Source organism: Lucilia sericata, unplaced genomic scaffold, assembly GCF_015586225.1.
Source record: "Lucilia sericata isolate MDLA Ls3-8-SP2 unplaced genomic scaffold, ASM1558622v1 Contig000169F_arrow, whole genome shotgun sequence".
In the NCBI taxonomy this organism is placed as follows: domain Eukaryota; kingdom Metazoa; phylum Arthropoda; class Insecta; order Diptera; family Calliphoridae; genus Lucilia; species Lucilia sericata.
Genome location: NW_023994198.1, coordinates 179551 through 198473, shown reverse-complemented (window position 1 = coordinate 198473; position 18923 = coordinate 179551). Strand labels below are relative to the sequence as shown.

The window sequence follows — 18923 nt, the reverse complement described above, 5'->3', positions numbered from 1 at the left end:
ATAAAGTTTTGATATCAAGTAAAAGGTGTCTCTGAGGCGTTTTCAATATTGAAAGTTTTATAATTTTTCGGAGAAATTTTATATTTGTAAAAGTTTTACCTAGATTTATTTAATTTAATTAACTGAAATTAGTTAAATTTCGCCTAAACGTTTATTGATTGCATTTTGGGGCCACCCTAATGTATAAACATACATACGTATACTTTGTATAATATAGGTCAGTCGTGATTAATATATAATTTCTTAGACTGCATATTTACTGTAGTACTGTTGTATTTAAATTTAAAACACTATTTTTGAAAAATACTTTACAGCACATGTATGAATGAGCCTATGCACTACTAACATACATACTTACTTCTATTTGCTTTACAATTTTACAACAAATAAGTAGAAAATTAACATGTGTGCATTTTCACACTCTTAAACAGTTCTCAAATAAAATAAATAAATATATACATAATTTTTTATATACATATATGTCTGTAAGTATAAAACTTCTAATAAATATGTATATTTCTTAACTGATTATACCTAATTAAAACAAATACCAAAATCAGATTTAACCCCTTAATGCCCACGGCGATCTACGTAAGGTAGAAATGTGAAATTTGGATATGACAGTTTACTTGTGTATATAAACCGATTTCAATTAAATTTTTTCTATCTTGCCTTGTTTGGATTTTAGAAGACGTTACGTATACGTAACAGTGGGCATTACCCACGAATTTTTGCCCCTTTAAGTAAAAGTTACATATTTTTAACAAAAAATCGTAAAAGAACTGGTTAATTATTAAGTTTTAAGCTTGGATTAGCTAATTTGGTGTATAATACAAAATTTTTTCATATAAAATAAAAAATTATTTAAAAGTATAAAAATTTAATTTGTGGAATTTTGTAATTTCTGTAATGTCAATTAATGAATTTAAAGAAATTTGTATATTTTCTTGCAGCAACAGATATATTGACTAACGTTACACATTTTGCATACATTTACCAAAGGTCCTTGACGCTTGTATCCTTGCAATTTCCCTAATAATCCAAGAAAATGGTCATAATTTTCAACCCATGTTTAATTTTTGAAGGATAATTGCAATTATATTCCGTTTTTCTTGTAAAAATATATATTTAATATTCGCCAACTGTGCCTTAAACAAGTTCTAATGCTGTCAAATGGCATATCCTTTTCAGTAATTCTTAAAAAATTTAAAATATCCACGAAAGGACGATTTAATAGAAACATTTACATTAAAAATATATTGCTTGTATCTTTATTATCCTCTTTATAAGTCTCCGCAAGGACATGGTATATGTTTGCAAACAACTAGGTAATAAACATTAATTACTTCTTTATAAGTTTACGTCAGAAACTTTTTTTAAAAACTAACTACATAGAAGTTATTAACATTCTAAGAATTCATTCCTCGATTTTGCATTTTTCCTATGACTTTTTGCAGGTTTACGAAATAGGCACAAAATAACCCAAAAATACAATTCTATAGGCAAAAATTACTCAAATTCGATTTATAATCGTTAAGAATATGTTAAGTTAACCTATCCATCACAAAAAAGTAACTTTGCATTTTCCATTTCTGTGCATTTCGAGTCCAAATTCGAATTAATTTGCGTTACGTATATGTAACTGTGGGCATTAATGGGTTAAAACAAATTTGTTTAAATAAAAAACAACAGATAGAATTATAAATAAACAAACAAACACCTCGAAGATTTTGTGATTTCCCATGAAAGAAATAAATTTAACAATGACGTATTAGATTTAAATAAATATGTATATTTTTACCCCATAAGGGTTAAACACCCCCAATAATAGATTAATTATTCACAAACAGAACAAGAAAAGCAAAATTGTTATTTTTTACGCCGGTTCTTGCTGACTTTCTTTAAAAAGAGCTGCTGCTACAGCTACATACATTTCAATTAAATAAAACAAAAGAAATCATTTTTTAAACATGTATATAAATGTTTACTTTTTCCTTAAATGCACCATTGAATGTCTTCATTAAGAAATCAAATTGATGAAAAATTAAAGAAATAAAATATTGGCATATTTGAAGGTTTATAAACGGCTGTAGGAAATATCGATCTAAATAATGACAGGGGTCAATTCCGTTCAAATATAAAATATGTATTTATATTTTGTTACTTTTTAAATCTATACATGTATGTGTGTGTGTGTATAACAGTAGGAGTGCGCGTGTATTTTTTTTTAAATTAATTAAACATTTTCAAGAGAAAAATTATTGTATATTTCAACAAATAGAAGGATATCGTTAAATAGACCCATAAAGTGATTCTGAACTAATCCTAGAATATTGGTCCTACTCTAGGTAGAACCGATTAAAATAAAAAGCTGGATAATGTAATACTTATGTCATACAGTGTCATACTTCAATTCTCTTTAATACTTGTGACCAGATTTGTAAACCAAATTCTGCACAAAAATATTATGACAAAAAGATACATATATAGGGTGGATTTACGGAATGCATTTAAATATAGACTAATATAAACAAATATTGTACTTATTCACTATATCTTGGAAAATAGTTCTTGATTTATTTCTTTCTAAAGATTTTTGCTTTACCCAATTATTTCTGTTTAATTTAAAATTGTGAAGCATTTGTTTCTGTAAAATTTTGTAGAGAAAAGAAAATAAATGAGCATATCTCAATAAATAAGAGTGTTATATTGGGCTATACCGAATTGTATATACCTTATATTTAGAAGAGGGCTTAAGACAATTATGGAATGTTCGGACCCTAGCGAGCTATCAACATATATACAGATGGACGGACAGACGAGCGATATTCGATTTTAATAAGGACGCAGAATCTATATAATTTTGTGGGTCTATGGTCAATATTTCGATGTGTTACAAATGGAATGACAAAATCAATATAAAGATAAATATAAAGAGTCTTGTTAAATCGAGGGATAGGTGTGTACTAGATGATTGGCGTGTCTATTGTCTGTTCAATTTTTGAGTCCAAACATCAAATATGAATCCGAAGAATCCATGTATTGTCTTTTCAATGGACAATAAGTTTGATAAATACTGATTATATGTAAGTAATTTTGTAAATTTGGCTCTATCTACCAAATTTTATGAGGTTCGGTCCATAATTGATCCTACCGCCCATATAAGGTCCCCTTCAGAATATGACTTTAAAGCTCATTTCTGGCTTAAAAACACGAATACAGCAATAAAATTCGGTATAAACAATTTATGTAAGAATCAAAATCTCTCTATCAAATTTTGTGAGGATCGCCTCATAATTGACCCTACCCTAATATAAGGTCTCCTTCAGAATATGACTTTAAGCTTATTAATTATTTACAAATTAGAGTACAGTATTAAAATTCGACAAAAACTAGTTCTATAGAAACTGAAATCTTCGTAACAAATTTGATGAGGATCGGTCAATAACTGGTCCTTTCTCCCCATTTAAGTTCCCCTTTAGAAAGTGACTTTAATGCTCATTACTTTAAAAACGAGTACAGCGATCAAATTCGACATAAACATGTTTTGCAAGAACCAAAATCTGTCTCTGTACTATGAGGATCGGTGTGTAACTGGCCGTACCGCATTAAGGGTTCCCTTCAGAAAATTACTTTAAAACTTTTGATTGAATTAAAAGTAAAAGTACAGCGATGAAATTTTAAGAAAACAAGTAAAAAACTGTAGTCATGCGTGGCTGACCATATGATACCCTACACCAATTGCGAATATTAAATTTAAATTTTCAATAATAAAGCATTTATGTTGAATCTGATATAGGTTCCAAATAATGCTAACTAGGTGAAATAAAAGGCCGATTTCAATAATTTTAACAGCCTTCGTCATTGGATCCAGAGAAAATTATGTGACAAATTTTAACAGATTATATTGAAAATTGCGAGCTGTAGCGTTACACGGTCACAAAGATGGACATAGCTTAATCAAATCAGAAAGTGATTCTGAACCGACTTGTTGAGTGTTACAAAGATCAGCACATTGTGTCGATTTTTGGATAGATAGTAGTATATTAGACGTAGTTAGGAGATAAAAGGCCCAAATCGAAAGGTCCGGATATATGGGGGCTAGGGCAGTAATTGAGCCGATTCTTATAGTATTTATTGTCGTGAATTATGTTTATATAAAACCTATTTGTGCCAAATTTCATCGTGATATTATGGACATGTGGACCTTCAAGTCATTTTCTGAAGGGGACTTTGTATAGGGGCTACGGTCAAATGTGGCCCGATGTGGGAAGATAATATATTTGACGTAGTTATGGCCCAAATCGGAAGGTCCGGCTATATGGGGGCTACGGCAAAACTTTGGCCGATCCTTATAAAATTCATTGTCGGGATTTATGTTTTAATAAAACTTATTTGTAGTAAATTTCATCGTGTTACTAGTGTTTATAAGTGAATTGTAGACATTCAAGTCATTTTCTGAAGGGGTCTTTGTATGGGTCTAGGGGGACTAGAACTATTAAGACTTATACCAAGTTTTGCCAACTTTTGTTGAGATAATAGATCAATTAACATAATTATGAGGTCAAAAAAAAGGTCTAAATGAAATGAAGTTAAGATATCGGTTATGAAGCATTTGGAAAATCATTTGTTAAGGGTATTTTATGTTAGTGCGTTTAAGACTATAATTACTTATTATTATGTAGGCAGTGGTCACTGCAAACATTTTGGAGATAAAAAAAAAAAAACAACATGAAATGTTCACATTTATGCTAATTTCCATACTACCCACTTTAAACATACATAAATACCTAGGTACTTGTACTAAAATCAAGTATGAAAACAGAAAGAATCTTCTATAATCTTTAAATGTACTATTAACATTAGGGTGGTTCTTAGAAAAAAATTATTTGCTGAAAAGAACTATTTTATATAAAATTTATATATTAAGAATAATACAATCTTACGAAGGAAAAGTTACTGGCATTAGTCACTTATACTAAATTGTATCAGATACTAACGAATAAAACTCGATCCACATAAAACTAAAATAAATTCCTAAGAGCACGTCTAATGCACATACTAACTAGACAATATAAACAATACTAATCAGCAGACAACAATATCATCGTCATGAACAATTGTTGCTTGTTTCTTTTTTTTTATTTCTGTTGAACATTTTATTTTCTAGTATTTTACTGTAATACTTGTACGATACACACAAATAACAAACAACAAATCAATCGATAGGAATTATCGAAATCGTTCGCAATTTTTTCTGTTTGTATTTTTTTACTATTTGGTTTATTTGTGAAAATTGTATTTCCATTTTTAATTTTTTTTCTTTTTAATTTCTAAAAGAGTCTATCGTGTTGAAAATAAAAAAATCATCATAATTCAGTACATTATTGTGCACGAAACACACACGTAAATTAACTGAAAATATAAACGGCGCGGCATTAAATTATACAAATTTGTATTGATGTGTTTCAGTGAAAACAGAGAAACAAAAACACTAAAAAATTAACAGTGATTGTATGAAAAAATAGTTAAAATATTTTACAAAGTTATCAACACATTTTACAACAAAATAAGCAAAAAAGTATTTATTAAAAGTGTATAAATAAAAAAAATTAAATCAAAACACATTGTTTTCATTTCTGTGAAATATTTTGTTAAATTAAGGCAAAAAATATATATATACACAATTTTTATAATTGCATTATATAGAAAATAAAAAATAAAAATAAAAAATTCTATATAAAAATACCATGTCATGTATTGGTTGGATGGTTTTACATTTGATGACAATTTAATCAATAATTCATTTTTGAGCACAGACAGCAATGGAGAATTAAGTGACAATAATCATCGTTTATCAAAGGCCTCCTCATCATTCGGCAACGCCAATACCCATTTTAGATCATCAAATCGTAAAGCACAACATCTTAGAGGATTAGCGGTCACAACAAAAGCAAGTAAGTTTGCATTATAAAATATTTAATATTATTTAATATTAATACTAAAAAAAAAATATTTATTTTACTGTTATTTTTTTTTTTTGCGAGCACATAAATTATAAATTACTTTTTGTTTTCTAAAATTTATTATCAACAAGTATTCGAATTTGTATAAATATTTGAGTTAATAATAAACAAAATACATTTGTTTCGAGAAATCTATAGAAATCTATTTATTTATCGCATAAAATAAATCAAAAATTTAGCAATAAAATCAAGTACATGAATTATTATTGCTACAAATAATGTGCCTACTTTTCCATTTTAAATGAATTAAAATTATTGTACATTGTTATAAATAGATAAGGTACTCTACACCAGTAAAATTTATAAAAAATGTAAAAGTACCACAGATTTTAATGCTGTTTTATTACACTCAAATTATTAAGATCTAAATTTTCATACGTTCTTTGCATGAGACTGGACCCTGCCTAGTCCTGATAAACACCTGATTACTAAGCCAACAAAAACATCACTTATAATTACCCAACAACTTACTTTTCAATCACTACTACATACAGTCTGCAATACTTAGATTGAGTTAAGTAATAACTTACAAATAATATATTATGAAAGCACTTACTTTTCTGCCTTGACATATTGTTTTCGAACTTTGTTTTTAACACAAACGAAAAAAAAATATTTTTTACAACTTTTTTCTCAGAAACAAAACTACTTACTTAACTCACTATTTGCAGTCGATCGTTATAAGCACTTACCTAACTCGCTATTTATAAGCGAGCGTATTAATGTTAGTATAATGACTTAAAATACTATTGTGTAAGTAAATTTTAGCATTTTAAACCCTTACTTTTCCAATGTAAATTTTTGCTGGGAAAATATGAAATTTAAAATGAGTCAAAAATGGACAAAAAAATATATAAAACCCTCCATCAAAGCAGTGAACCTATAGGCAATATGCACACCATTTCTTACTAGGAATACCTCTCAAAAATTCCGTATTTTTGAGCTTATCACGAGAAAAATAACTAAAATTTTTGTTAGAGAATTCCTGGTGCGCAAAATGACGTTTAGTGCATTAAGAAGACATATAAATTTAAAAATAAACTATAATATTCTGAAATAAACTAAACCTAATGCCAAGGAATTTTTCAAATATTTTTCTGTATTAGCTAAAAATTTACACAATTTTTACACCAATATCGCTAAAGTCCAAAATCATTTTGTACACTTAACAAAAGTTTTTCTCATAATCAACTCAAAATTATGAAATTTTTGAGACCTATTACGAAAAATTGCGGAGAGATATGGTTTCTATGTATATAAGTTGGTTTTTGTCAGTAAGCCATTAATGAGCGTTAAAGCAATCTCTTGAAGGGATCGTACTCCTTGATTAACCCGTGCAATAACAAGTGAGAGTGTTATATTCGGCTGTACCCAATCTCATATACCCACCATCAAACCGTATGCCGTAAAAGGAATCGGGGTGATATTACTCATCAAGTTTACTGAAGAGAAATTTGACCGTTTTTCATAATATTTTTCATAAAATTTTTTAGACCGATTTTGGTTTATATAAAACATTTTTACATCGAAATCACTTCCCGATATTTTCCGCATGAAATTCAGTAGGAAGATTTACCTTCCTATATAAGTTTCTTAGGTTTGGATCTTAAGAAACTTACTTATGTCTTACTTACTTTAACTTGTAACTTACTTATGTTAAAATAATTATCTGAACGGAACCTTATATGAGGGGTGAAGTCAATTACGGACCGATCCACATACAATTTTGTATAGAGATCTTGCTCGTAAGAGACTTACTTATGTCAAATTTCATAATATTTCATAAGCCAGTAATGAGCGTTAAAGTCGTTTTTTTGATGGCGGCCTTATATGGGGGTTAGGGTCAATTATAGACCGATCGACATAAAATTTGATAGAGAGATTTTGGCTCGCATTGATCTTATGTGTTTTGAATTTCATCGCTATACACGTATTTTTAAGACAGTAATTAGAGTTAACGTCATTTTCTGAAGAGGACCTTATATGGGGGGTAGGGTCACTTATGGACCGATCAGCATAAAATTTGGTAGAGATGTTTTGGCTCGTAAGAGACTTACTTATGTCAGATTTCATTGTTATACTTGTATTTTTAAGCCAGTAATGAGGATTAAAGTAATTTTCTGGAGGGGACCTTATAAGGAGGGTAGGGCCAATTATTGACCGATCTATGTATATAAAATTTGGTAGAGAGATTTTGACTCGCATGAAAGTTATGTGTTATTTCATCTCTAAGTTCTTATTTTTAAGCCAGTAATGACCGTTATAATCATTTTCTGAAGGGGACCTTATATGGGAGGTAGGGTCAATTATAGGTCGATCCTCAAAAAATTTGGTAGGAAGATTTTGTCTTATATGGAACTTATTTATGTCGAATTTAATCGTTATACTCGTACTTTTAAAACAGCTGTTTTTCGGGGGTCCACTTGTATGGGGGTATCCGAAAACGTGGACCGATATTGCCCAATTTCAATACCAAACAAACCTTATCTATAGAGAATATAGAGAATTTATGCTCATTCCGTTTGGACTTTATCGTGCTTTCAACAGACAGACAGCCAGACGGACGGACCCAGAATATGTATACTTTTGTGGGTCAATGACTAATATTTCGATGTGCTACTAACGAAATGACAAAATCAATATACCGCCTTCTTTTTTGATGGTGGGTAGAAAAAAATTATCTTAAAGCGAAATCGTGTTAAATGCTTCAAGAGGGATATGTTTAATTATGTTAAATACTTATGTATCTTTACGAAAATGGGCTGCCCGACATATTATGTGTGTACTATCCATAACAGTCGGTCCATAAATGATCATAGCATCCATACAAAGGCCCCTTCTGAAAGTGGCTTTCACCTACATAATTAACATGTGAATATTAGCATCGCTATGAAATATCACAAAAATGAGTTTGATATCAACCAATTTTAAGCTTTAAACTAAGCTTTTTTCAAAATCCATTCTATTCAATTTTGTGAGATATGAAATTTCTAAATTATAAATAAGTTCATAATAAACATTGTACCAAAAACCGTTTTAAATACATATACTCATGACTGGTGTAAACGTCTATAATATATAAATTGTTAACAAAAATTTTATAAGTGTGAACATTAGTTTAGTGTTGATAAAAATGTTCTTTTACTTCTATCTCTATCTCTGTTCTTTTACTTCTATCTCTTAATTACAGTAATTAATTTTTTTTACCAAAAATTACATTTAAAATGCAAAATACACAAAAATTATTTAAATCTAGCCTAAATTCAATTTGGTCAACCTATCTCTATCAATCGTTTAACCATAAATCATTATAAAATCGAATTTGATTATCTTGCGGTTACGAAAATGTTTTCCTTTTCATGTTGTGCCAAATGTTATTCAAATGCATTCGATTTTTTGACAACATATTTAATTTAATTGTAATTGTTGTTTAAACAAATCAAATACTTGTTGAAAATAAATTGTTAGTTAGCTAATATTTGTCAGTTAAAAATAACAACTACAGAAACGATTAATTCTATTTATTGTCTATTTGTATTGCAAATAGTGTATACATATATGTATGTATGTATGTATGTATGTATGTATAACAACTATTTGTAGATATATATACATATTGTATATGTACATATAATTTAAGTTTACGTAAAATAACAGTAAAATAAATATTTATTTAACACATCTGATTAATTAAACAAATATCATGTTTTGCCAATAAACAATGCAATCGATTTTAAACATTAATTGTTGTATTGAGACAGAAAGGATACAAATAGTATTTAATGTATAATGATATTTAATTTGAATTTAAGAAAAAAATAATGAGAAATGAATTGTGTTAGTACTATTGGATAGCAGGACAGACACACATTTTCAGCTGTATGGGTCAAGAACTGACGGAGTTAGAGGGGGACAAAGTTGGATATTTTGGTCATACAGGATTTTTTTGGTCCTAGTAAAAATTGTTCAATGTTTCCAAAAAATGGTCTAAGCTTTCATTTGATCTAACTCCGGCAGTTCTTGACCGATATAGCTGAAAATTTGTGTCTGGCCTACTATCCAATCGTACCAATCTTGGTGCAAATTTCATTCAAATCGATTTTTTTCGATTGTTGCATTTATTGGACTGGACAATTAAACTAATTTCGCTTGCAAATCATCAAAAAGACTTTCAAAATGTCAATGAAGATTCTATTCCAGCAAAAATTGCTTTTGGAATGATTCGATAATGTCGGAATAAGCCAGCTATGAGCTTTAAAGTAATTTTATGAAGGTATATAATATGGGGGTAGTTTAAACTATATGACTGATTAAAATATAATCTGGGGGTTACATGTATGGGGGACAGGCGAAATAGTGGACTGATCTTGCCCATTTTCAAAATAACTTGCATTAATGGAATTCATATATGGAAAATTTCAGCCCTCTACCATTTCTATTTAACATAATTATCTACTACGAAGTCCTATCCAAAGGGTACCATTTTATAGGGGTTAGGTCAAATAATGGACCAATTTCTGTCATTTCCAGTAGGCTTCATTCTTGAAGTATGTGCCAAATTTCTCAAGTTTTACATGTACACACAGATGGACAGACAGAAACACACAGACAGACAGACGGACGGACGGAAGGACATAGCTTAATCTATTTAGAAAGTGATACTGAACCGATTGGTAAACCTTAAGCTTGATTTAGGATCAATATTTTTGGGTGTTACAAATGTCAGCAAAATAACTTGCATTAATGGAAAACATTTATGGAAATTTTCATTTCCATTTAACATAATTATATGCTACAAAGTCCTATCCGAAGCTACCATTGTGTAGGAGCTAGGTCAAATAATAGATCAATTTCTGCCATTTCCAGTAGACTTCATTCTTGACTCAAGAGAAGAGTATGTGCCAAATTTCTCAAGTTTTACATGTACACACAGACAAAAACACACAGACAGACAGACGGACGGAAGGACATATCTTAATCTATTTAGAAAGTGATACTGAGCCAATTGGTAAACCTTAAGGTGGAAAAAGAAATATACAAGCCTGTTACTAAATTGACACCAAACTGCTTATACATTTTTCAATACCACCCGTTGTCAAAGCATATACATACGTATGACAACACTATGTAATGTTGACAACATTGCAACAATTCGTTGTCGAAATCTAAATTTTATACACATCCGTTGTCTAAATGTTTACAAACGTGGTAAGCTTACTATTGACAAACAATCCGTACATAGTGTTGTCGTACGTACATATATACTTTGACAACGGATGTTATTGAAATATTATAAACTCTTTGATGTCAATTTCGTTCCAGGCGTGTATATTTCCTTTTCCCTCTGTGTAGGATCAATTAATGCATTAATGGAAAATTTCAGACCTCTACTATTTCCATTTAACAGAATTATCAACTATCTTATCAGGACTTTGTCTTGTATAGGGGCTAGGTCAAATTATGGAACAATTTCTGGCATTTACAGTATTCTTCATTCTTGAGTCAAGGGAAGAGTATGTGCCAAATTTCTCAAGCTTTACATGCACACACAGACGGATAGGCAGACACACACTCACAGACAGACTGACAGATGAAAGGACATAGCTTAATCCATTTAGAAAGTGATACTAAGCCAAATCGTATACCTTAAGGTGGATAAAAGATTAATATTTTTGGGTGTTACAAACATTAGCACAAACGCATAATACCCTACCCACTAAAGTGGTGTGCGATATGAAAAGTTATAGACCTAAGCTTTGTTCATAAATTTTTAAATAAAATTCAATATAAATCTATTCAATGAAAACATTAATCACTCGAGCAAATCAATTCATTATAGCACTTATTAAACATATTATTTAGTACTTTCTTCAAAACTACAATACAAATCAATACTGATTACCATATAAATTACTACTATTTTATTGAATTGATGTTGTCATTTCATTAGTTTTACAATTAAATCTCAACAAACATGTATTATTAATTAACCATTTTGGTCTCAATTAAGCTTTGTTTTCATATTTATACAGTTTATTATTAACAATTTCCCTCAATAATAATTTATCTTGACCAGTCATTCTATAAATGTTTAAATTAAAATGTATAAATATTCATTTGCACAAAACCACATTCATAAAATTATAAATTAACATAATTGCAGATATGATTAAAGATAAATAAAAAAAACCTCTACATACTGGCTAATAGACAAAACATTATAAGAGCAATTGAAAATGTTATGAAAAAAATTGTAATTAAATTTTAAACAATTTCAATTGTGGCAGCAATATGTTCAATTTAAAAGTTTATTTGCTAATAAAAAATAAACATTTTCAGCCAAAACAACAAAGGTTTTTAAATTATTTTGTGGGTTTATGTCTTGACTATTTTGTAGCTTTTGTTATTTGGGACCAAAAAAAACAATTTTTTCAACACGTTTTTGCTTTATGACATTTTAATTAATTAAAAACATGTTTGTTATAAATATATATATTTTTTTCTAACCACAAAACATGGCTAAAAAATAATAAGCACTAATAAACAATTTTTTTGCTGCTTATTTTTTTGTTTGTTGGAGCAACAACACCCAGAAATATAAAACATTATTATTAGAAGCATAAAAAAACAATTTTGTTTTGGACAACAAAGCAATAAACTAGAGATATGTACATGAAGAAATTATTTTCTTATTTCTAGAATACAAAAATTTAACAACACATTGTTACGTGCGTATTTATTGTACTACATTAAAATCTTTTTAAAATTGAATTTAATTTGTATTTATTAAGAAAAAACAAATAAAAAATTAAATAAATACCAATTAATTTTGCAACTTAGGAAATGTATTAGGTTGTACTGTTAAATTTAAGATGTTATGGGTCGTAATAATTTAGACAGTTGTTATTATGTCGGAAAATTTTAGTAACATCGGTTAATATATATAACATAAAAAGAAAAAATGTATAGTCGGGCGTGGCCGACCATATGACCTGCTTAATCGACTCAGAAAGTGATTTTGACTTACATCACTATAGTGGGAAAGTTATTATGCGTTTAAGCTAATGTCTATAACACCCAAAAACATTGGTCATACACCCACCTTAAAGTATACCAATCGACTCAGAATTACTTTCAGAATAGACTTAGCTATGTTCGTTTGTATGTCTGTGTGCACATGTCAACTTTGTGCCCACGCTACCGGTAGCAATTTTCTAGATAATTTTATGAAATTTTGAACATACTCTTCTTTTTATCCAGGGACGAAGACTATTGAAAATTGGTCCATTATTTCGCAATAACTCCATAAATATCTTAGTGTATTTCTCCAATTTTCGTAATGATCTGGTTGTATTGGGGCATGGTGAAATAATGGAAAAAACTTGGGCCGAACTTTATGATCAAATTAAGCGTTTGTTCCAAATTTCATTCGACTCAGGAAGTGATTCTGAGCCGTTTGGTATACTTTAATGTGGATGTAGGACCAATATTTTTTGGTGTTACAAACATCAGCACAAACGCATAATACCCTCCCCACTATAGTGGTGTAGGGTATAAAAGTGAATGTGTGTTTATTTCTTTGCGGGTTTGTTTGTTTGAAGTCTATGGACGCCTTATCTGCTGGACCGTTTTTCTTGAAATTTTCACAGTGTCTTCCTGTATGTCTAGAAGGAACTATATACTACTTTTTATTTCAAAATTTTAAGTGGGTGAGGTGCCAAGCCCATATCCAAATTAAATGTTGCATATTTCAGAAACTGCAATAGCTAGAGCCCGTGTCTCGCAGTTTTGCCCAAAGTCATGCACTTTTTTATTGGCACCCAAAAGATTAGGGACCTCGGAGTCATATTTGCAAAAAAAAAAAAAAATCATTTTCTCAGGCTCAAATCTTGCAAACCATTCTGAATTTCGATTTAATCTCTTGTCATAAAGATCATATAGAATCACAAAACGTCGTCATCATTTTTTCATTTTAAGTGAAAAGTTTTGCTTTGTAAAATTGCTTTGTTTTTATTGACGAAACCTGTATATAACGTATAACGTATACGTGTTAATCATTTATAGATATTACAAGTATTAAGTATACGCATAATTTGGAGAAGCATTTGAAATATTTTGTTTTAACACATAATAAATTAAATTTTTTAAACTTTTTTACGATTTTGATCTTGAAGATGAATCGTAATTTTGAAGACAACAAGAATAAATTTGGTAGATAAGCAGTTTTTTTACAGAATTAAATACAAATTTAAAAATTTTAACAAATTCTGTTGAAATCGGTAATTTTGGATCTAGTGCCATTCTAGACCTTTCGAACTCATTGATTTAGGGTATCATATGGTCGGAATGACGGATTATAATTCTTCATTTTAGTATATCTTTTAAAGTATTTAAATGTTAGCCTTTTACTAGACTTATTTTTCAAACGTTTTAGCCTTTTCTGGCCTTTTTTAAAGCACGATTTGACCTTTTTTCATGAAGCTCCTGGCAACACTGATAAACAATATATTTGTTTGTCAATTGTTTCAGAATCTCAAAATTCTGTGACATATTTTAATAACTCCAAATTTTTTGTTAACCAATTTTAAGCTTTTCTAACCTTTTAGATAGACAATTTAGTATACATTAGGTTCTTGCTATAAAGTAGTGCAAAAATTAATAGTTAATACCTTCACAGAGGGGAAAAAAAATATACACGCCTGGTAGCTACTTGACACCAAACTGTTCCTAATTTTTCAATAACATCCGTTGTTAAAGTATATACATACGTACGACAACACCATGTAATGTTGACAACATTGCAACAATTCACTGTCGAAATCTAAATTTTATACACATCCGTTGTCTAAATGTTAACAAACGTGGTAAATTCACTATTGACAAACAATCCGATGCCAATAGTGAGCTTACCATATTTGTTAACATTAGAAAAAGGGATGTGTATAAAATTTATATTTCGACAACGAATTGTTGCAATGTTGACAACGTTGCGTCGTCAACATTACATAGTAAGTACGTATGTATATACTTTGACAACGGATGTTATTGAAAAATTAAAATACAACATAATTTCACTATTAGTAGTTAGTTGATCCGAGAGAAAAATGCATTTTGTTGTAAGCACGACAACAGTTTTTATTGGTAAGCATTAGTGTTTATAAAAAACCGACTTTTGGAAAAACCGGTTTTTCGGTTAACCAAAAATTGACCATTTCTAGAAAACCGGTTTGTCGGTTAACCGAAATGTTTGGAAATCTTTAAAATATTATAATATTTAGTTGAAAAAGTCATTATTATGAATTACTTAATAAGATATTTGCACTTTTTAGTATAGATATGTACATTAATATATCATAAAAAAACAAACTTATATAGATCTGAAGATATTATTGATTCGTTAGGTATATGGAAGTTGCCATAGGAGGGATAAATTGACCTTTGAATATATAATCCATCTATATCAATAGCAAAAATTATGTCCAGAACTATCAAGGCTCGCGACGATTTATCGGGAACGGAAGTAGACGATAATAAATAACAAATTTCTTCATATAATGGTTGGAATTTGTTTAAATAGTTAATTTTTTATTGGTTTAAATGCCAACTTTTTATTAATTTCCTGATTATCTGAAATTGTAAATCTCCATTTTATATACATAACATTTGTTTAACAATCTTAGGTCTGTTTTCATATGCACAAACGGAAAATAATGTTTAGAATTATCTATCCAAAATTTTTAAAAACCACAATAAAAAATCAGAGAAAACATACAATTTTGTACCAAAAATTTGATTTTTTTTGGAACCGGTTAACCGAGACTTAAAACCCGGATAACCCGGTTAACCGAAAACCAATGTTTTAAATAAACCGGTTTGCGAAAAACCGAAATATGCAATAAAAACCGGTTTTTCGGTTATCCGGTTAACCGGTTTATAAACACTAGTAAGCATACAATATATAGCAGAATGTTTTTTGTTTTTTTACTAAAATCAAAAAAAAAATCTTGCAAAACTAAATTTGTTTAGCTTTTCATAAATACATATATTTTGTATTTTCGTCACACAAAAAAAGATCAATATTATTTTGAAAGCATGTAATTTCGAGCTGTTTATGAGTATTTAACATTTTTGTAGATTTGCGGCACCAGTTCTCTATTACATAGCATCATAAAAAATGCATTTCTTATTTATATTTATTTGTTTTTTCTATCATTATCACATTTTTGAAAAACATTAATTTGTCTAATTTGTTTTACTCATCCACCCACTAAATATAATTAAAGTTTTTTTTTTTTCATGATAGAAATTCTGGAAAAAAATGCGTAAATAATATGAAGAAAAACACAAAAAAGAAATCATATCAAAAAAAAATTTTGCGGTCACAGACTTTAAAAACTGAAATGCTACACGTCAACATTATGAGAGTGATTTGTTAAAAATGAAACAAGATTTTTTATTTGTTATGGACTGACTGTCTGACACCTCCATGGCAGAGTCATTCATAAAGCTTTTCACATAAAAATATACATATGTATGTATAATTATACAAATATATGTATTTACGTTTATATTTAGTTTGTTTGAAGTGCCTTTAATACAAAATTGATGAGCCATTTAAAACAGATGATAAGGGTATGAGGAAAGTACACTGACAGAAATTATTTATGGGTTTTGTTTAAAAAAAGATTTTATTGCAACTTGAAAATTTTATGTTTTTGGCAATTTTAAAACTTAAAACTTATCTAAACTTGAAATTTAGATAAGTTATATGTGAGTATGCTAATGCTTACAGTTTCTAAGAATTTAATATTAATTTTTAACAATACTTCATTAATAAGAATATTTAAGGATAACCACATTTGTATATACTTTTCAGACCTACTAAAGAATATTTAAGATATGTATCTTAAATCTTATTAATGTTCCACTAATGTTTATCATACCACTTATTGGCCGCAGAAATTACGTATACAAAACGCTACATGCTACAGTTTAATGAAGCAAAATATATTTAAATATTTATGTGTCTAAACTGAGTTGGGCATTCACTCTTTGTTTTTTGCTCTTTTGTGTCTAAACAAATTCTTATTGTTGACTTTAATTTTTAGAGCAAATTATAAACGGTGTTTGTTAGTTTTTTGTGATCTACCATATTTATAGGTATATTAATTTTTTCGAACATTTTGTAAACCTGTGAAAAAGAATATATACTACAAAACTTTAGTATACTTGAGTTAATTAAGCCCATAGCCCCAGTAAAAATATTTTCCTGAAACTTATCAATAGCGTTGATTTCGCTGATTAACCGAGTCTTTAGTTGCTATTACTTGTACTTCGGCTATCGTAATGAATAATTTCTACTTCGTTAGTTATGGTTAGATGAAAATATGAATTCTGTTTAGGGCGTTTTAGTCCCATTGATTCCTTTTAAGCACACCCAATATTATTTAACGATTTGATTTTATTAAAAGGGCTCACAATACTCATAATAGGGTAAACAGTGGGGCAGAAATCTGGCATTTCTAAACGGCTAGTCTGATCGGGGTAAAATTTGACAAGAGAGTAGCCAAGGCGCGGCGCTATGGGGGCTCAAAGTAGGATCAAATTTTATCCTGATCAGACTAGGCGCTTCCAAAAAAATTTCTATCTGCACCACTGTGCGGTATTACTTTTACTACTTATAAAAGGGAAAGTTTTTCTGGTTTCAATATATAATTGGTGTTATCATCCGAAATTTCATATTTGACTTTTATATCCATAGTTGAAGCATGGAGGCGAATAAGGACGTGAAAACTTCTTTTTGAAAATGATTTATTTATATCCATAGTAGAAGGCGAATAAAGGTGAGAAGACTTTTTGCTGAAAATTAGTTTTTTGCTATTTTACTATTTAACTGATCTGTTTACATATGTTACATCAAATCCGCCATTGGGGTTTATAGACGATTAAACAGCTAAACCGATTTCCATGAAATTTTCACAGTGTCTGCCTGTATATCTGGAAGGTGCTTTTAATTTTGAAGTTTAAAGTGGGCGTAGTGTCACGACCACATGTAACTAATAACAAAATGGGTATATTGGAAAACTATAACCGCAAGAATCCTTTAATTTTGTACAAGTAACACTAGTTTTAATATAAATATTTTAAGACAAAAATTGGCGAACTAGCTACAATGGGTGTGGCACTTCCCATATAAAGTAAATACTAAAATCTGCATCTCTAGAACACCAGAACAGTTAGACTTTATCTTTAGGTTCAATATGAATATTTTTTTCCATACAAATAAAATATTAAAATCTGCATATCTGGATCAATTTTTGTACAAGTATCTTAAGTTTCAATATAAATATTTTTGATAAAAATAGGTGATTTAGCAAAAGTGGGCATGGCACCTCCCATATCAAGTAAATAACTGGAACTCCAGAACAGTTAAACTGCTCACATTTTTTACGAATATCCTTAGGATCAATATAAATATTTTTGACATAAATGGGCGTGGAAGCTTCCGCATGAAGTGGCACCTCCCATATGAATTAAATATTAAATATCATAAATATGGGAATCATTAGATCTAGAACGCGGACAACATTGAAATCCATATGAACAATTTGAGATAAAAATGGCCGGGTTAACAACAGCGGCCGTGTCATCTCCAATATGAATTTACTACAAACATTCGTATAACTGGAAAAATATTGGAGATAGATTCCTCAAATTTTACACCAACAACATTGGCATTCATGAAATGCATTTAAACAATTTTGAACAACATAGACGGACCAGAAATAGTGGGAGTGGCATCTTACATACTAACTACAAAAAAAAAAAAAAACATATATCAGAGAAACTATTAGAGCAAGAATCATACATTTTTCATGAACAACTTTAACATTAGGA

General features: G+C 29.3%; 1 protein-coding gene across 3 annotated transcripts in view; it reads left to right on the top strand.

The window, feature by feature from the left end:
* Window positions 1-18923, top strand: part of LOC119601490 (mucin-5AC) — a 59647-nt gene that overhangs the window by 4112 nt on the left and 36612 nt on the right. The window contains exon 2 of one of the 3 annotated variants that reach the window (XM_037952443.1): window positions 5665-5957. In XM_037952443.1, the coding sequence (XP_037808371.1) occupies window positions 5756-5957 (202 nt within the window). In that variant the 5' untranslated portion in view covers window positions 5665-5755. Of the gene's footprint in view, window positions 1-5659; window positions 5958-18923 lie in introns of those variants that run through there. The other 2 variants (XM_037952447.1, XM_037952445.1) reach the window with 2 other exon arrangements.